The sequence below is a fragment of the Tyto alba genome, unplaced genomic scaffold, assembly GCF_018691265.1.
Source record: "Tyto alba isolate M040663 unplaced genomic scaffold, T.alba_DEE_v4.0 Super-Scaffold_46, whole genome shotgun sequence".
NCBI lineage: Eukaryota > Metazoa > Chordata > Aves > Strigiformes > Tytonidae > Tyto > Tyto alba.
This window is the reverse complement of record NW_024881322.1, coordinates 15,974,690-15,995,295: the sequence shown is the minus strand read 5'-3', so window position 1 is coordinate 15,995,295 and position 20,606 is coordinate 15,974,690. Positions and strand designations below refer to the sequence as shown.

At 45.0% G+C, this 20,606-nt stretch overlaps 1 protein-coding gene across 2 annotated transcripts in view; it reads left to right on the top strand.

Moving 5' to 3' along the window:
- Positions 1–9,918: 9,918 nt before the first annotated feature.
- Positions 9,919–20,606, top strand: part of EGFR (epidermal growth factor receptor) — a 159,640-nt gene continuing 148,952 nt past the window's right edge. For both annotated transcript variants that reach the window (XM_042806549.1, XM_042806548.1), the window contains exon 1: positions 9,919–10,252. In XM_042806549.1, coding sequence (XP_042662483.1) covers positions 10,144–10,252 — 109 coding nt within the window. In that variant the 5' untranslated portion in view covers positions 9,919–10,143. The remainder of the gene's footprint in view (positions 10,253–20,606) is intronic.

The window sequence follows — 20,606 nt, the reverse complement described above, 5'->3', positions numbered from 1 at the left end:
CTACTCAGATAAGCCTGATGTTCATGTATGGTCAGTTTTTTGGTTCTTAAGAAACTGTGAATGAAACGCGACCTCCTTGCTGTCCTTTCCTGAGGGAAGTCCGTGTCAGCCGGCATCCGACTCTGCAGGGAAGCCCTCTGACTTCTGTGTGGGCTTGTTCAAGTTGGTCTGGCTTCTGTTGCTCTTTATGTTAGCTTCAGGGGTGAGATGCAGAGATAAAAACAGAGGTCAGGAGCAGATCTGTGAATGACAAACATCAGGATTGTGGAATGTATATGCCTCTCCCACTAGCTGTAACAACTTCAGTAACCTTGGACCACACTGATGTTCTGATATAGTCTCTTTAAACTTAAAAAAAAAAAGCCTCGAGAGAGTGTTCAGACATACTGCAGTGTGTTCCAATTCAAATCAGGTCATGGAGTGGCACTCTCTAAACCTGTCATTATTCCTGAGGTGCTAGCAAGGACATCAAGGGCACATTTCAACTGTTTCAGGTCAGGCAATCGCAGCTTCTTCCCAGCTCCTGATTTTTCAGCCTAGAAGCAAGATTCATGCAGTCACTCTGCCCATAGATCCCTGTCCCTGTTAATGGGTTTTAACCAAATTCCACACAAGAGCGAGGACCTCGCGAGCCTTATGAAACCTGGTGGTGGGTAGAGTCAAGAGGTTGCAGCCTCATCAGCTATCTGTTCTGTTGCCATCAGCCCACGTGGCTAATTAAGGTGTGTACATCTCTATACCAGCTGCCTCTAATCCAGCTGGTGTTGGAGGGCACAAGAGAGTATTGCAGATGACAAGCAACAAGGGGAGAAAGCAAAATCATTTGTAGAAAACCAGTCTCCAGTATTTCCACTGCTGAGAGGCCCCGGGCATTTGTTTTCCTTCTGCTGCAACCATATACAAAACAGGTAAGATTGGAAACCACTCATCCATTTGCAGACTTGCCTGCAATTCCCACAAGACCCTTGTCTCAAATGAATAGATTGGGCAAGGCACATAATGAAAAAACACTCACTCACTCAAATAAACCAGAAAAGCCAAAGTATCAGTTTTCATGAGCAAGCGCTTTCTGGGTGAGCAAGGGCTAGGCAATGTAGCATGAATACACGAAGGAAGAAGATGATTGAAGTTTAAATTGATAAAACCTTGAGGAAGCTTGAGTCATTGGTGATAAATTCCTGTCTTCGGAGGAAATTAGTTTTAAAGGAAAAGGATCTGGTTTAAAATATATTTAAAGTATCAAATTGCATGTATTTATGCAGAAGTTGCTTTCCCACTCCCACAGACTGGGAATAGAAATTGTGGTCCTCACTTGCCTCTCTGAAAACTGCAGCATCAGTTCTTTTACAGTCAGACAAGCAGTGAGGTCAGGAAGGAAGCAGGTCTGGAGAAATTAATGCTCTGGTGCTGGGTCTCATTTTTTAAATGAATTGGGTCTCTAGTTATGCAGAAGTGGCTGGGAAAGGAAGCCATGCATAAAATCAAATGACAAGGAGCTTGTGGTTTGAGGAGCTGCTTATGAAGATGGGGTGATGGAGAATGTGAAGCAGCCTACCTAATCTGACCCATTTTGGAAAAAAAAAAAAAATGGCAGGAGACAGGTTGCTTTATCCTCATATATCCCTGGGCTGGTTTATGGTATGCTTTCTATTATACCAGGATATTGTGTTCTTAGCAGCAGTGCAGGATATCACACGCTGGTAGCTGGGGGGGTCTGATGGAGGTGGGAGTATGCACACTAAATTGATTAGAGGTTTGCGTCCTCTCGGCAGCAAGTCGTGTGGGGATTTCAAGGTCTGAACCTGCATTTGGAGAAGAGGAAGCTGCAGAGACAGCTATATCTTAATTGCCTCTGGAAGGTTTACTGAAATGCTCAGAGAATTGCTCATCCGTCTGAACAGAAAGGGACTACTGCCATCAAAGCTGCTGGGAGCTCAAGAAGTAAATACCAGGGAGTTGAGATCAAACACATACCCTGAGGTGTGCTGGGGACCACGTTATAAATAGGAAGCAAAAGCTCAGAGCGTTCAGGTGACCCCTCTCAACCCCTGTTTATAGCCATATTTTGACAGCACCTATAATGTGATGTCAGCCCTTGATTATCTGGTCTGTGGATTAACTAACTTTCCCTCGATGCGGTAGCAGCACCTGGTTTCTGAGGGTGCAGCGGGCAGCCCTGGCTCCTGCCCTGCCTGCCCGCTGGTGTGTGCTCTCTGCAGAGCTGCCTGACTGCTTTCAGCCCGTTCTTTCCATTGCAGGTCTTACATGTTTTGTATCATCCATGGGTTTACTCCATCTAGCTTATCTCCCAGTATCACTGGGTAATGGGAAGCGCTTGGCATTCTCATCCCACCACCATTTCCATATCAAGCGGTTTTCTTGGTAACCCGTGAAAGACTGGGTTTGTTTATGTTCTGGGTTTGGGGTCAGCCCAGTCTGGAAACCTCAAAGACTGAAGTTGGGATCCAGGTCCAAGTCTTGCCTTCTAAAGATTAAAATTTCTGTAGGAACTCACATAATTTATTGTTGTTTCTTTTTTTTTTTTTTCTAGAAACAGCAGATTGTGGTCAAGAGTATTGGCAAAGAGAAAGGGAAATAGTCTGAACTAAAATGCCCAAAACACATGCAGGGAGGATGTCAGGGCCTCTGTACCAGCTGCTTTGCTTTATAGATCCAATCCTCCAGTGTCACTTTACTTGCCCAAATCTCATTTTTCAATATTGTACATTGCTGCATTGGCCAAACTGACCTAATGCCATATTCATGGGCATTTATGTTGGCTCATTAGAAAATAAAGATGCTATTGCTGGGAAGGCAGGCACTGCATGACCTCTCTGATCTCCAGAACCTGCTCTTCTGCTCAGTCACATTTGGTGACAGTCTCCAACACACTGCATAAAACATCTACTTTAGAAGGATTTTGGAAGCTAAAGGTATGATAAAGGGAAAAAGGCAACTGGCTGCTTGGCCATGTCCTATGGGATTTGATTCAGCACAGTGGCAATATCTCTGGGAAATGGGTTAAATTAATCATATTGAATTGCCCAGCCTTTGCCACATATGTCTTTATTATTCAGCTATTCAGTGCTGAATAAAATGCGATAAATTTTTTTTTAAGCATTATGACTCATTTTGCTTTAAAAAAAAATGACCATCTACTCTGTGGTTAAAATGCTTTGGGGACACAAGCTCAAAGTACATGACAGAAAAATCCTTTTCCCATTCTCGTCATTGACAGCTTTGCTATTGGGCCAAGTTTTCATGTGGAAAATGCAAACGATTCCAATGGCATATCTCTGGAGTCACAGAGAAACAACAAGCAATGAAGTGTCTATAATCATCAAGGAGCTTATTGTCTTACGAGGCTGGGAGAAAAGAATTGATGATCATCTTCACTTTTTTTTTTGGCTAGAAAGGAAAATTTGCCTACTGAGATACTCTAGTTAGTGAATACGTGCATGCTGAGGTGAATAAGAAACAGGACTGCTGACTCTGAAATATTGGGAAATAGGTATGGTCATGTTCATATTGGTCAATTATGTAGGGAGTGTTCCCTGAACATTGTGCTAGATCACCTGCACTATCCATTTATGTGAATAGTCCCAGGCTAGGCCAGCTAGTATTCTCCCAAACACAGTGTGAAAGTTGGCAGAACCCATGGATTGCTCCTGGTGGGTAGTTTGGATGGAACCACACTGGTCTGGAAGCTGAGACAGTTTAACATTTTGATGAACACAAGCGACTCTGCGGCAATTCCTTTACATGCTGGAGAATGGTCCTGAAAATGTTAAGTTTACTTGTACAGTCAGCCTCTGTGTGTTTTTGTATTAATTTGAGTAACATATAGGCATTCACGTAGAAAAGTGAGTTAAGGCAGAGGTACCTCCATAATGTAAAATAAGGAGTGGATATAAGGGAAGACTGGCTTTTATTATATTTGCTAGCCCAAATAAGGACTGGTAGCTGCAGTTGTTTAGGAGAATGACAGTGTTGCAATCTCTTATCGTGCCTATCAGTGTCTGCTTTGGGTGCAAGCAGCAGGAGATGGCTGAATCTGAAGAAACCCCCATTAGCCGCACCCTTGATGCAACTCGCATTCTTTGAGTGTTGACTCAGGGCTATCAGCTTTCCTCCCTCTCTCTTTGCCATAGATTTCGCAGCACTACAGACACCTAAGGAGACAGGGTTCTGAGCTGCCCTTGCTATGTTTGCACATGGTATTGAACTTGGAGTGGGCTCTGGGCAGGGGTAGATCAAAGGACTTTACTGGGAAGAGGAGGGAAGGGATGGGGCAGGATAAGCACAACCAGCCCCAGCCAACCATCACACCTGAGCTCGGGTCTGTGGTACTTCTACTCTTCCTAGGGCATAGTTCAGGGCACGGGCTTGTGCCTTGTTGTCCCTCTCTCTTTGTCCCTGTGGATATAAGTGGGCTATGACAGCCTGTGCGGTGAGTTGGGGATTGAGTGAGCTATGAAGCCCCTTCTTCGCCTGAGTAGAACAGCCGGTGAGAGTAGTGCAATAGCAGTACTAGTGCTCATAATCAGACATCTACCATGATGAGTCACCCATCTTGAATAACTATACGGTGTGATCTGCTGATGTTCCAATTTATTGACAGCATGCTCAAATTCTATTTGCTGCAGTCCTACAGAGATGTATGATTTCTGGTTGAGCAAAAGAGTATATGTGGCATGGTAAGAGCAGTGTAAGTCACCCTGACAAAGCACAGAAATAAGGCAGAAGCTTGTTTCTACGTAGGAAGATACTGCACTGTTTAGTAACAAAGACTTTGGATATAAAGTACCTCGTTCATCACAGTATCAGTTCTTGTGCCGTTATACATATCAACTGTAAAACTTACTTAGGTACAACCATAGCAAGAAATGCCTAGCTTTGGGATTTGTTAAAGCATGTGAAAAACCACAGCAGTCCCTACGTGATGTTAGAAACACCAAAGCGATGGATGCTTTTAAGCAGGAAATGTGTCCTACCCTTTGAAATGATCTAGCAGATGGCAATGGAGATGCCGTATTCCCCAGCAGTTCAGCAGAGATTTTGTGAGAGGCGAGAGAGTAACTATATGGGACTTAAAACTGCATACTTTTGTCAATCTAGTATAGTTATTCCCATGACACCCTGACAACATTGTTCAGGTTATGCTATGAATTGTAACGTTAATCTTGAATACTGAAAGAATTTGCTGTATTGTTTGTTTGTTTCGTGTGATTATTTTAGATGTTAATGAAGAAGCACAAAGCAGCTTATTTTTTCTTTTCTGCTTTATACTAGACAAAAATTGAGGGTCTTTGCAAAGAGGAGCCACAATTCAGAGGACAGCTAGCAGTTTCTGTTGTACAACGGGTGGGATAGGATCTTTGGGTACTAAAACCCACTACTGCCACACAGTTTTTATTTTTATATCTACTTCTTTGTTGCCTAATTTCATTAGTGAATAAGCTGATGCTGAAAATCTCTATCAGAGTTTAAAACATTTAAAATGTCTGTTTCTGAGTTAAGTGAAGCTTCCCTGGAAAATGCGACATTGAACCTGATGACTGAGATGACAGATAAAACCTGGACATAAAAAAAAAATAAGAAGGTGTAGGAACCCGCCTGAGATAACACCATGGTCACATGCTGAAATACTGACTGCAATTTACTATAATTAAGGTTTAATTTCAGCACCCGTGTGTGTGTGTTGGTCTTGTCCTTTCTAAGCCCTGTTATACAAACAAACAAACAGTGCTAAGAGAAGAGAGAGAGAATCCGAGTATGTAAAAATTGATCCATTTTCATCAGGGACACTCTCTGGAAGCAGCCTGATTCAAGGAGGTTTGAATACAATGTTTAGAATAAACAGCTCTTGAGCGATAACCCTAGCTCTGCCACTAACTCTCTGCCCAAGGCAAATTATTTTACATCTATCAAATTGAAATGATAGTTACTAACCTGCTTTACAGGAGATTTGTGAAGATAAATTAGTTAATGTTTATTCAATGTTTTCAACATTCAAATTGTCACAAAGCTCCACGAATTATTACCTCAGTCCTTGCTTTAAAACCTCAGTGAGGAGTCGTAGAATACAAACTACGATGCAAACTACAGTATCCACAATCTCAAACACCATGCAAATGAAATCTGAGCAAGCTGGATTGTAAACCCCTGGTAATTCAGCTCTGCTTCATTTCGTCTCTTCCAGTAAAAAAGCCTGCCCTTTAAAATCACTTCTGCAACATGCAGAGAAGAGCTGGGTTGCTATCAAGGAACAGTTGCTGCTGAAGTTTTTGGAGGGGCAAATGCTGACACACTGGTTGGTGGATAACAAAAAACAACACTGTTTTGTTTTTTTTTCTTTCATTCAAGGAAAGGATCCAGCAGCAGGGATTTCTTTACTCGTGAAAGGATTTTGAGACTCTATTCTGTTTTGAGGGAATGTGGAGGAGAACTGATCCAGCTTTTTGCCACTGATTGGGAAATCAGTTATTCCACCTCTTACAGTTACTTCTCTCCACAAGTGGCAAAGTAATCAGCTCAGCGGCGCAGGCAAGCGGTGGTGAGCAATCGCAGTTCAGTTCTGCAATCCAGAAGTATCTTTGTATGAAGGATCTACCAGCTTACATGGACTTTACTTCAGAGGTCAGCATGCTTATGCTTAATACGTAGAAGACAAGAGACATATAGGTACTACGAAGCAAGCAAGCCGAAAGAAAGCTGAGGTGAGATGTTGCACTTAGTGTGATATTCTCACTATGAATTATCAATTTAAAAATTGGTGGTCAAAAAAGTTGGCCTTTGTCCCATGACCTTTGATCCATGCACACATGCAGCTGGTAATAAAAGTTTTGCAATACGAATATTGCATGCCTTTGGCAAAATTAGCGTTGTTACATTAGCTTTGAAGGAGTTACACCAAAGGCAGTCCCTGGCTATGTGAGGAGCTGCTTAGGGAAAATGCCATGTTTGAATTCAAACTGCCTCAGAAATTGTTCAGTTGTGTGAAAAAGGCCTGTAAACCCCTGCCTGCGATCATAAGCAACACAAACCCCAGTCTTAGCGTCTCCTTATGTATCTCATGACCTTGGCAAGCAGAGCACAGATGCTATGAAAGTAACACATTTGTGCTCCGAAAGGCGGGAGGATGATTTTCGCAGCAGCTTGCTGCGCGGCCCCTTCAGCGGGACTGCGCTGCCAGCAGCAGGTGAGCATCTCCTGTAGTGGGTATCTGCCGGGTGGGAAAGAAAATTTAAAGGGGAATTTGCTCAGTCTTCTCTTGCTCATCATGTCAGCACTGAAGGAGGAGTTTAGTTAAGACCAAATACTTGGTTTTATGTGCATTTATGTAAGGGCAGAACGTGACAGGAGGTGAAGCGAGTATGAAATGTTCCTGCTCAGTGTAGCAGGTAGAATCACAATTGCACAAAAAGTCCTGCAAAACAAGTATTCGTTCTTCAGCGTGTTAGGACAGGACTTGGACATGTTTCTCCACTGAGTTCATATGCAAAAGATGTTTTCTTTTTCTTCCCTATGTTTAGTGTGGTTTTCAATCGTCACTTTGAATCCTTTCTTTTTCTAGATTTTAAAAACTCCATTGCCTTCCATAGAGGTAGCTTGATGCTCAACATGCATGTCCAGGGGCACATGGTTTTATTTAGTATTTATCTACAGAACTGATTTGAGGTTCATTTCTCGGTTGTCTTAATTGCGCTTCCTTTCTTGTGATGCAAGCTGCAATCAGTGTCTGCTGAGGATGCTTTGCAAATCCTCCCTCCCTAGAACTTGATCTTTTTTTTTTTTTTCCGGGCCTCTTATTTTTAAAGACCCTCCTATTTGTCTAAATAAATTAAAATTAATCATATCCACATAATGTTTATGAAGTTGCACTGCGTGAGCATCTTTGAAGCAAATTGCATTAACATTGTATTGCAAACCCAGATTTTGCCCTCAGTTACAGCCACAAAACCAATCCTATGATAGAGTTCCTCGGATGTTACTAATGTCTGAGTTTACTTCAAAGGACATCTTTCACATTATTTACAAAATATAATCAAACCAGAATGTCAGCTACAGCATACAAAAGCCGACTTGTAACCCAGTTCATCTTAATAAAAGATTAGAGGCACGGCAGGGTGATACATGGTTTAAAAGCACGTGGTCAGGCATCGGGTTTTGTGCTAGGGTAAGTAAATGGGATGGTGGTTTTCTCTGCCTAGTTAGGACAATAACTAGTTAAACTATCAGAAAAAAAGATTGTACAGAGGAAGCTGACTGGCAGGAGAAAAGTAATGCATCTCTCTCAGGACATGCATCACAGAGGAAAGTCAAGATATACTCAGTATTTTGCAATCTATTGTGTTCCAGCACCCTGGGATAGGCACAGGCATTTAGCACGTAATTTCTCAAACCTCATGTCATTAGGACTTTGGTTCTGGAGTTCCCAATTAATCATAACAGTTCTAAGGCTTCATATCCTATTGACTGTGTGATCCGAGTCTTCACAAGAGCTTCGTGAAGAATTTACCACCAGCTTTTAACAAGTCTGACTGTTGAATCATGATTTACTCAGAGAGAGCTCAGCCCAGGCAAGTGACACTTCTATGTCCTATTTACGTGCCTGACTGACAAGACAGGGCTCCCTCCCACTTTTCAGAGGAGCAGCCTGTTAAAAAAAAAAAAAAAAAAAAGTAAGAAAAAAAATATATCCATATATTTATTGTGGCCATAAGCATGTTTTACTGACTACTGAATAGCTTGGGTTTGCCTCTTGAGGGGAAAAGGTGTTAGGGGGGAAGAAGCACCATGCATGCATTTTGCTTAATGTCTGTGGATGTCCCTGGAGCACCTAATAAACACACCTGGAGTAACTTGCTACGTGGAGCAAGGAGCACTTTTCTCACTGCCGGTGCAGGGGAATTGAAACGGTACGCACAGCTACGGCCCCTGTTATCTTCGTGCTACAACACGCGTGGAAACAGGGCAGTTTTATTTCCACACACACACGCCCACCCCCACCCCCCTGGCTTTACAAGAATTGGGGGTAAAATGACCGGACCGAGAACAGGACTGGCTGCAGGGCCGTCGAGTGGGCTCTGATGATTTTTTATTTTTTTTTGGGGGGGGGGAGGGGGGTGGGGGGTGGTGCAGAAACGAGGGGCAGAGCCCCTGAGGGAGCGGATTTAACCCCCGGAGCCTCTTCGCTGTTGCTGCACCCCGCTAAAGCGCCTCTGCCCCTCTTTGCCCGAACCCCGTTTCCCGAGGGCTGAGGGACACGGGACGGGGTTTCTGCTGCAACTCCCCCCCCCCCCCCCCCCCCCCCGAGGAACCCGCGGCCACTGTGTGTGTCTACCCCCCCCACTCAAGGAGGGGACACGGGGGGAGCAGAGACTGCGCCGGGCCACGCTGCTTTTTGGGGATCAGCAGCGCAAAACCACGCTCATGCCTTTGGGAGCTGCCGGGCAGGAGCCGCGGGGGGAGCGGGGTATCCCCCCCCCCTTAATTTTCCCGAGAAAGGGATGGGCAGCTAAACTCCCCCATCCCCACTCACCCCTCCTCTCATCCTATATCCCGGGACAGGTGGTGGGGCTGCCCCTTCCCCACCTGGGCGGGGAAGGCGCCGCTGGTTCCTCCTCCCTCCTTCTCCTTGCTCCCGCCCCCTCCTCCTCCTCCTCCTCCTCCTCCTCCTCCTCCTCCTCCTCCTCCTCGGCGTCCCCAGAGGGAGCCCCTGCGCTCCGCAGCCGGGCGCGCCCCGTCCCGCAGCCGGCTCCAGCCGCTCCGCAAGCCCCCGCGCACCCGCCGGCGGCTGCAGCGGGAGAAGCAGAGGGAGGAGGAGGAGGAGGAGGAGGAGGAGGAGGAGGAGGAGGAGGAGGAGGAGGAGGAGGAGGAGGAGGAGGAGGAGGAGGAGGAGGAGGAGGAGGAGGAGGAGGAGGAGGAGGAAGGCAGCAGCCCGCCCGCAGCGGGGCACGCACGTGTGCGCGCAGCCCTTCGACGGCCGCCCTCCGGCAATGCTGCGCGGAGCTGCGCGGGGCAGGAGCTGATACGCGGCGGCGGGAGAAGAGCGGAGCGGCTCCGCGGAAACCTCCGCGCCTCCCCCCCGTCCCCCGCTTCCAGCCCGCCGAGGGAGCGGCGCGGCGGTCCCGCAGCAGCATGGGCGGCCGCGGAACCCTCCGCCCCCCCGCCGGGCCCCGCGGGGCCGCTGTCCTGGTGCTGCTGCTGGGGCGCGTCGCCTTCTGCTCCGCCGTGGAGGAAAAGAAAGGTAAGGAGAGGGGGGGGAAATGGGGGGGGGGAGGGACTGGAACTGGGGAGGGGACGGGGGGAACTGGGAGGAAATGGGGGGGAGCGGGGGTCCTGCCGCCGCTTTGCCGCCTGCTCCCCGCGGGACCGGGGCTGCAGGCGGCGGCCTCCCGTGGGGAGCGGCGGAGGGAAAGTCCCAACTCCTTTCCTTAATAAAAAAAAAAAAAAAAAAAAAAAATATAACCAAAACACCAAAAACCCAAGCCCCACAACACAGAGAGAGAGGAGAAAGGAGGGGAAAAAAAAAAAAACCCAAACCTATAGCAGCGATCACGCAGCTCAGACTTCCTGATTCTGGGCTTATTTTCTTTTGTGGGGGTGGAGGAAATACAAGGGAATAAGCCTTGGCATATCTCATCGGTTGTGCTTCTCGCTCCTTTCGTGTTTCTTTATTCTACTTTCCCACCCTTCCCGCGTTGCCCAATCGCTCCCCGGAGCGCGCCGCCGGGGAAAAGCCGCGGAGCCTCCGCGTATGCGCCGCTCCGCACTGCTCCCCCCCCCATCCCGCCTGTCGCCCTGACCGTCCTGCTCAAAAAAAAAAAAAAAAAAAAAATTAAAAATAAAAATACCTACACCTGGGGAGGGAAGAACTTCGTGTGGGTTCTGGGTCCGCAGTTATTAAAAGGAAAAGGGATTTCTCCCTGGCTGACCCGGCACGGCCGCGCGTGGGAACGGCGCGGAGTGGGCGCCTCCGGCCCGGGGTGGGGGTTTTGATATATTTTTTTTTTTTTACTCTTATTGAGAAACTTGTGAGAAAAACGTTTCTGGCGGGTGAGATCCGTCGTTTCTTCTCGATGTGTGGCGTTCGCTTTTGTGAGTTTGGAGAGCAGGCCCCGGCTGCTGTTCCAGGCAGAGTCCTCTTTATCTTGGAAATCTGCCAGCCAGGAAAAAAAAATGCAGATTTGGGTGGCTTTTTTTCTTTCATTCTTTCTTTTTAAAGAAAAAGCAGGAGAAGAGAATTAATAGTTTTTAAAAAGGCTGATGCATGGCTTAAAGTAACTGAGGCTTTCGTGACCGCGGACAGTAAAACCGTCCTGAAAGGGAGAGAAACACCCTGTCCAAAAGAACTAGTTGCACAACCTTCAAAAAGTGGAGAGATTCTCGTTCCAGAAATCAAGTTCATACCTGTTGTTGATGTAACATGGGCAGTTTTTCTTTCCTGGAATAATTTTTCTTTTTTTTTTTTTTTTTTTTTCCTCCTCTCCTCACCCTTTGAAAATGATGAGAGTCAAAGTGACTGCTGTGCTCGTATTAAAAGTCTTTGGAGATGCAGCCTCAGGTGCACATGCCCTGTAGGATACATAAAGTGTGAAGAGAAAGACCTCGTTTATAGTGGTTAATTCTGTGTCTCATAAACTTAGGAGGGTGCCAGTTATTTGGGGATTACTAAATAATCAACAGCTAAGTGATAAACCCAATCGAGACTATTCTCAGTGCGTTCTGTTAGCAAGTAACTGTTCCTTCCTCTGAGAACTGGAGACTCAGTGTTGAGGAGTAAGGCAGAAGAATTTCTCCAGGAAGGCACAAAATGAAGCGGGCATTTGAGATTTGTGAAATACTTGTTTGAAGCAACAGGTCCAACAGGTAATAGAGAATCAGTGTATGTTCAGCATCTGCCTCCTTGGTCAAGTGATAGGACTTAGGATCAGAATTCAGAGTAATTCTGGAAGTAAATGTGCCATAATAAATATATGCAACGTTCTTGAACTTTAAGCCCAAATTCTGTGGATTTTAGAAGTTCATATTGCATACAAAATGACACTTTTAAAAATTTCAACCTGTGATTTGTTCTGTTACCAAAGAGAGGAGATGTCTTAAAAAAAAAAAGTACCTGGGCAAATGTTGTTTTTGTTAGACTAGTGTCAGAACCAACCTATAAAATCTGATCAACATAATGTTTGAATGGAAATTTAAATACAAGTGTGTCTTTTCCAAAAATTTTAAAATGAGCTCTTTGAATATGGATGAGAGAAAACTGGTTTAGTTATAACATTGTAGTCATTAAGATACAAAAAAAAAAAAAAAAACCACACAACAAAAACAACAACAAAAAAAAAACACAAAAAAACCCCACCAAAAACCCAAAAAACCAAAACCCTAATTGTGCATATTCCAGAACCAAATGGCATTGCTGAAAACTGAAGTACCCGCACAGAGATCAATACCTGCCTCTCTGTCTACCTGCTCTGATGTTGACCCACCTTAACCACAGTGGAACTAATCTAGATTTCCACTAATGTACCCCGGCTGGCCTTGCTCCGTGGTACCCGCGATAAATACCCGTGACAGCAGCGTGCCGCTTAGGTGGGATGCATTTGACCCATGTCCCTTTTGGGTGTCGGGGCTCGGTGACAGCACTGCAGTTAAGGAAACTGCTTTTTGTTGCTGTATATTGGTTTTCTATCTCCGGGTTTGGTCGGTAGCTGCAGCCGCTGCGGGACGGGAGCGCGCTGCTCTGTGCTGGGAGCCCGCGTACTGGGCAGCCCAGCAGCTGCAGGAGGTCGCTGCGGTGGCTTTCTGTACCTCATAGGTTGCTTTCTGAAAAACAAAGGACAGCCAGATTCCTGAAGCATGCTGAAGCATTCATTTTCACATGAAACGAAAAAGCTCTGGCTGGTATCCTGTGCGGCACTTACATGTGTGTACTGCTATTATGCGTTGCTGCTCTTTATGCTGTTTTTGTACTTTCTGCACTGTATATTATTCCATGCTTCCTGATGACAGATGTATACAAGTAGACTGATCTTTGTGGGTTGTGCAGGGCTTGATCCAGTCACGTGTAGCCTTTTCAGATGCCCACTGGTGTGCCCTGGCCACTGCTCGCGGGAGCAGAGATCCCTGTGAAACGTGTCCTCTGCCTGCCCGGTGCCAGGCCCCGAGTGAAGGACACCTCACGCTCCTGTTACAGTACTGGGCTTGCTGGTAGGCTCTCCTGTCATTCCTGTATTTGTCCTATCACTGATGTGAGTGGAATTTTCTGTGTGGTGACAGGAGCAAATGTACATGTGTATGCAGGTATTTGTTAGCGAAGGTCTTGCCTATGCACCCATTTATTTATTTATTTATTTTCTCCTTGGTAAAAGACTGAACTTTTTTGGATTTGGAAACTAAAATAAATCTGTGCAGCCTTGGCAGCAAATGCGGTCAGAGATATGGAAATTTAGATACTGATATGGTCTAATTTGGTGAGATAATATAATGAAATAAGTAGTCTTGAATATAGACCTGCTCTTACTCTAGTGCCTCGCTGTGTGAATGATTAAGAACAAAACCCAAATTCCATTATTAAGGGCAATTTCTGACAAGCAGGGATTGGAAGGTATAATGCGAGCAATCATCTCCTTAATTCAGGCAATCTGCAAAACACAGTGACTGTGTGCAAAATGTTACAAGAGAGATTGGCCTCTCAGCAAAGTGTGTATCTATGGTGAGCAAACTACACGCTGAAGTGATAGTAAATACAAATGTGTTATTTCTTGCATCAAGAGTATATTAAGAGATTTGCAGATAAATAAGAAGTCAAGATCAATGCCCTGGAGACTTTACAATGAGAGTAGTCCGCTGCAATTTATTTGTTAATGTATAGAAAGAGACTTTGAGGGAGTGTCAAACAATGCCATTATGGTCCTCAGGGCTGACTTTTGCATTTGGCTATCCATGTATCACTGAAATCACTGGGATATGCTAGCTTTAGCAGCAAGATAGCTGACTAGCCAAACCAGTTCCTTCAGAAGGTATCCTTATCTTCCTTGAGCACAAACTGCCTTTGCTAAATAGCTCTTCGGAAACAAGCCTAGTGAAAGGTTTACTTCATTTTAGGGAGGATGACAGCATCTTCATGGAATGGTTTTGCATAGAAACTGTTGATATTGCTACAAACTCCTGAGATAGTCCAAGTTTTGTTAGTATGTGTGCATCAGAGGGTATGGTCACCCTGCGAATGTGAGCGGAGTATCCCAGAAAGAACTAACATTCATTCAGAATCAGCAGTCAGCATGTTATGCTGTGAAAGCATTGGCGTTTACAGGTATGAGAACTTGTGTCAAACCTCATGTTAGGCTTGGATCTGTATTGCAAAAGAGCTTGTGTGAAACAAGTGTGGTTGTACTGTCAGAGAAATGCTGTGATTTGTAGAACCTTGGCTGGGGAACCAGCATTGGCTGTACCCACAAGAGCATCCTCTGGGCAGTCCACATTAGGAGCACTTGCTGGGGTGACATGGCTGGCAAACCTTTATAATTTAGACTAGTCAAAAGAGGGGTGAGGTCTAATCCTGTAAAAAGATCACCTGCTAGCTAGAGTAATTGTTATGTTGGAAATGTTTGAATTGCATTAGGCATCTTCTAATTGTGTTTATCATTTTTCAGCCCCCCATTCTGCTGTACTGCTCTCCTTGAGCATCTACTGAGGAAAAACGCAATTCTGTTGGTTGGGGCTCTGCTGGCACTCAACCCAGCTAGAATTTCGCTAGTTTTAGCAGAAAGGGAAAGTAATTAGGAAAGGCAGCAGAGCTTTTATTTGCTCCTCAGTGGAAGGCACGTTCTGGCTTTTTGTTTCCCGGGTTTGCTCTGTAGCGGTTGTAGAAGGCGTGCAGCCTCTGATGAATACTCAAGCAGCAGTGCGTTGCTGTGACGGGGACAGTCCCTTGCCCTCGCTCTTGCCTCCAGATTATCTTGAGCAACGCAGCTTGCTGGCAGTGCAGTTGGAGAGGTTAGTGCCAAATTTGCTTCTCGGGGTCCTAAGCAGAGCTTCACCCAGCGCCTGCGACGGGGGCGACGACCGGGAGCTGCGTGGCACTGAGCTCTACGCCAGGAGAGCGGGAATGATGCCGAGGGGATTTTTTTATTATTATTTATTCCAAGGGGAAGGCGAGCGGATGGGCCCTCACCTCTGGGATGCACCCTTCGGATGGGGCTGATGCAATGCCACGTGTCCCGGGGTCCAGGCGGTGAGGGAGGGATAAAAGGTGTGTTGGATGTGACTCCTCAGGTGTCCTCCGTTCCTGAGGACCGCTGCCGTTCGTACCCCTCAGCTCTGGAGAGCTTGTGAAATGCATGAGGATGTGGGGAGCCAGCACTATGGATTTATCAGCATTGTGTAGGTGTGGGTAGAATGTCTTCAGGTGTTTGTTTTGTTTTGTTTTGTTTTTGTCAAGAGTTAATGGTACGCAGTGCAGGAATCCACTGCTTGATGGTTCCTGTGGACTCTGACAGTCGTCGTTCAGCTTGGTACAGTACATGCTGACCCTGTTAAATACATATTGATTTGACCTTCTCCTGTGCCCCTTCACTTCCAGGAATACTTTATTAGTAGGTGCAGTATAAGATCTGGTATTGTTTCTGCCCATTCTCGTTTTTGATGTGTTACTTCTTGGCTTTCAGCTACAGCAAGCGGGACTGTAATATTACATTTTTTTTAGGACTGAATTCTGCTGACCTAACAGTATTGAGTAATAGAGTGTTTTTTTTCTTTTCTTCAGAAATAGTTACAGAACATTTGGCATGGATATGGGCAGCAGAAATCATTCCTAAAGGAAATGTGGAAAAAAAAAAAATGTACTCCTCTGTACAGAGAAGTTGTACCAAAATAAATGTCTATTCCTGCTGAAGCAAGATTGTCATTTATTAAGAACTGTGACATGCCTTCGTAGTTTGCCTTACAGGGAGAACATGTAGGTGCGGGTCTTACACTGTCTGTGCTTAATGATGTTATTGAGGGTTGCTTACAGGGAAGAAGCATGAGAAACCTTGCCAGATTGTGTATTTGAACAGAAAAACTTTCTGATGACCTGAGTGACAAGACAAGGCTGTGTGTGTTGGCCATTGAACTAAGGAGTGCACGATCTCCCACACTGCACCTTTAAAAATTTTTCTTTTTTTAAAGAACAGAAGACATTGGTAAGAGAGGGCAGCACTGGGTTTAGGTCACCGGTAAAGTCGTGTGAGCTTCTGTTTTGAAGTTTTAATGCAAAGTGTGTTTTGCCTGATGACAGATCCATGCAAGGCAGATGCAAGGTTCCTCCTCCTGCCAGCGTGCTCTCTCCTGCCCAGCACATCTGCGTACATGAAAGTAAACATCTACGTGTTCACAGTCATGTCATACTATTAGAGAGTATCAAACCATGGGTGGGTTTTGTTTGCTTCAGTGGTTGAAGAGAAAAAAGGAAAACAAACCCTGGAATAAAATAAAAACTTCCAGTCAAACTGAAACAAGTATGTCAGGTTGGTTCTAGTGAAGTGAAGGGAAAAAAAACCCAACAACAAAACACCAACAAAAAAACCCTGTTTTAAGATAATCTGGGAGATTAAATTTGACCTGAGACCATTTCTTTTCTTTTCAAGTTGGGTAAGAAAGAAAATGAAATGCTGTTTGAAATGAAAATTTGCAGGTTTATTTTGAAAATACCAGAACACCACTTGATTTTCTTATGCTTCCCTCCCACTCAGTTTTTTGGCCAAGACATGTTTGCTGAGTTTGGCTCAAATTAATGAACTCACTTCAGTTCCCTTCTTCCGCTCCTGAAAAACTTAAGGTTTTGAGGGTGTGGTAAACTGTCATTTATATAGACATCAATAGCTCTGCTCCAATCTCCGTGAATAAGTAGAGAGATAAATGCAGTCCAGAATGTTTGCGATCACTTTTTTTCGTTTCCATCAAATGAAATAATAAAAATAATAATTAAATATTCTTATTTATTCATTTTTACTGCTTGGTACCCATTACCCACCCTGGCCTAGGTACGCTTGGTGCCTTCACCATTCCTGGCTAACCTCTGGCTGGAGGAGGAGCTGGAGGCTTGCAGCCTCCTTGCTGGAGGTGCAGAAGCCGGGGCCTTGGGCGGAGGGGTGAAGGAAAACTGCTGAGCTGGAGTAATGCCCCAAGGGCCAGCGGTGCTCCTGGGTGGGTTAAAACCCTTCTCCTTCGTCTAGCGGTTACTGCTCTGTCATTCCTTTACCTCATGAAGGTGCTATGGGTGGGTGACCTTCCCTGGGTGTACCCTCCAGCTCCCTGGAAAAGTTGGTGGGTTTGCCAGGCACGCTTCATCCCAACTCTTCCTCCCCCCCCCAAAAAAAAAAAATCCAGAATCAATCAAAATATGCAAGGCCAGCAAAGGTGGTTTTGCCAGAACGCCTCGGCTGGGGCAGACGGCTTCTCCTGGGGCGCAGGGGCCGGTGAGGCCGGGCGAGTCATCAGGGACCATGTCAGGCGGGATGTTTTCCAGGGAAGATGTGGAAGGAAAGAGGAAAGGATATAAACCAGCTGTCTTGATGACAGGATAGTAGTGTTTTCGCTCTGGCTTTTATGAGAAGAAAATTATCAGTTTGTGGGAATGGGGTTTGTGTGCGTTTGGTAATCAAAACGTGGTGGCATAATCCCTGCCTTCTCATCACCAGATTCAGCAGTAAATGTGAAGATAACCAGAATAGCCCTGGAAATCGGCCGCTCGTGGCACTGGGGCACTGCAAGTTCATGCAGAACTTCTCCTAGGTAGAGAAAAGTATTATTTTACCTATCAGGAGCCACAGGATCAGAGCCACGGAGGCTTTGAGTGGTTGCTTGAGGCAACACAGCTGGCCGCTGGCAAAGTTGCCTGCTTTGATTTTTGGCCTCTCGCCTCATGCCCAAGCCAGTGATAAACACTGCCTGGAGTTGAAGGTAACCAACATCCTATTCAGGGCTTATTTGCAAGCTTTGAAAGGATGTCTCATGCAGAGCATCATTCCTCCTCTTTCCTGAAGGCCCTTCTGCCTGCCCTTCCCTGGGGACGCGTCGCTGGCTGGAGGCTGGCCGTAGCCTGGGGTGAGGTGACCTGTGGTGGCATGCCTGTGGCTTGGCTCCTTGCAACCCCCCTGTGCTCGGTGCCCACCTGCAGCCGGGCTGGGCACTGCTGGCCCCTTGCTCCGCCGGCCCGGGGTGAGATAACAGCGGCCGGAGACAGTGGCCGCAAGTCAAGGTTGGGTGTAAGCAGATGTAAGGTCGGAATTGTTTCCTAAATTATGCCTTCTACATGGCTGCAGCACAGTTGTGGTGGCAGTTTTTGTAGTTGCAAGGCCTAAAAAAAAAAAAAAAAAAAAAAAAAAAAGGCAAGCCCCGAAAAAAACAACAAAAAAAACCCACAAAAAAAACCAACAAAGCAAACAAACAAAAAAACTAAACAAAAAAAAACCAAAACAAACAAACAAACAAACTAAAAAAAAAAAAAAAAAAACAAAACAACAAAAAGACCACCAACCAAATCCAAAGAAAAAGACTGTAGCTGCTTCTGTCTGGGCATGTGTATTCACACCCCCCCCCCCCCCCGTTAAGATCTGAGAGACATACCTGCACTTCTGAAAGTTGAATTTGATTCATGTCTGAGGTAGTAAACATTTCTTCTTGAGAGCTGTGTACTTAAATTCTGCAAAGCGCAATTACGGTGGCATGTGCAGTTCTCTATTGCTAAGCAATTCTCTGATCTTGGAAATACCATTTTTTTTAATTGGTACCAATTAATTAATGCATTGCATTGCAATTGTGTCTATTTTTTTTTTAAATTCTTAAGTTCAAAATGCTTTTGTGGAACGATCGTATTTTCTTAAGTTCACTTTGGAGGTGAGACTAAGGAAGGAGGCAGGGTTCAAGGAAGAAGCTTGTTTTAGCAGTTGAGTCAGTTATTTCAACAATGCCTTTAGCAAAGAAGCAGGAGGCTGTTTGCAGAAATCAGTAACTCGTTCCCATGATTCAGATTGAATCACATAGTTCAAGTCATTTGAATAAATAAATGACTTCTAGTAAATGAGACAACCTCTGCAATTAGGATGGCATGCTGCATATTTCATGTTATTTATTATGTGGTTTTCAATAGATATGATTAAGTTGGGTTACACTTGGAATGCTAGGTAGTATTTCAACACAAGCCACTTAACCAAAGCTTACATTAAAATAAGATACACAGTTGTTTTGTACAGGTGGCATTGTGCTGTATCTTCAACACTTATGTTTTCCTATTAATTTTCCACAAGCAGATACTTAACAGTGAAAAGGAGTCACCTTGCCAAGTGCACCTCCGTTTTCTTTAACTGTAGTGGGGAATTCTCAAGCAGGTGCTTCCCAAACACTTAGTATTTGGTGCAGTCTGAGCTTTTCTTCATGTCTGCCTGGGCCATCAGCTACAATGCATGTGGCATAACCAGAGATGCAGAAAACTGCTTTACTCAGATGTGCTCATGGATTCTGTGCTATCCCTGGTGTTTCCAAGGGGATGTGCTTCATGATTCGCCTGCAGCTTGTGCTGTGGGGTTTGGATTTGTGACGAGAACATCATAATTTGGTGTAGAAGACAAGGAAGAAAAAGTCATCTTGGCCTTTGTTTCTTGATGTTGTTATTTTGTAGTTTGTCTTAATTTTCAGTAGTTGTATTATGCAAACGAAAAATCTCATGTGGTTTTGGCATTGTGAAAGTAGTACTTTTAAAAAAAAAGGTCACTTTATTACTCTGTCATAACTGGTTATAACATGTACAAAGCAATGTTGATTAATTTAAGAAAATACACCCTGAGCTGTCAAAAGCAATAAGCAGATCTGGCTGCTGGTGCACTCTGGGATATGGAGAACAGGTAAGATTTGGGGACCTGTTGGCCAGACGATCATCTGCTCTGTTCAGGAGACAATTTTGCTATCGTGTTTCTTTCCAACCTTTTCACTTAATATAACATAAAAGGTATGTAAGACACTAGGGATACCTATTTGACAAAAGAGCCTTTCAAAATAATGAAGACACCAGATCTTCAGTGCCAGATAAAAATACAATTTTGCATATGTGATCACCTTTTCTTCTGCAAGTGGAAGTTACCAGTTCTCCTACCCGGAGGTGCTGATGGTGAACTTTGCACAAACTGTGACATTGGAGGCTGGTAGAAAAAAAAAAAAAAAAATCCTTCTTCATTCCCCTTAATGATTGGGAAGGGAAAGCTCTGGTAAGAGGATATATGACTAATGTTTGACAAGCTTGCTCCTCGTGTGGTAAACATGAATGTATAGAGATCATCTACTGGGCACATGAAGACAGGGAAACCTTCCCCCACAAAAGTGTGGGGGGAGATGTCCTCAAGTCCCTGAGTGAGAGCCCATCACTGGCTGGCACGATGTTGCTGGGAACTGCTGAGCAGAAAGTGTCTTTAGTCAAGAGCCTTTGCATGTGTGCAGCGTTTTTTCTTCTCCATTTTTATTGCAGCCTATTTCTCATGAATGGAAAGTTGACATTCTCAGTTGTTCAATTTGTTTTGCTGCTCTTCAGACTAGTTTTGCACCACGTCCATGCCTCCCCCCCTTCCCCG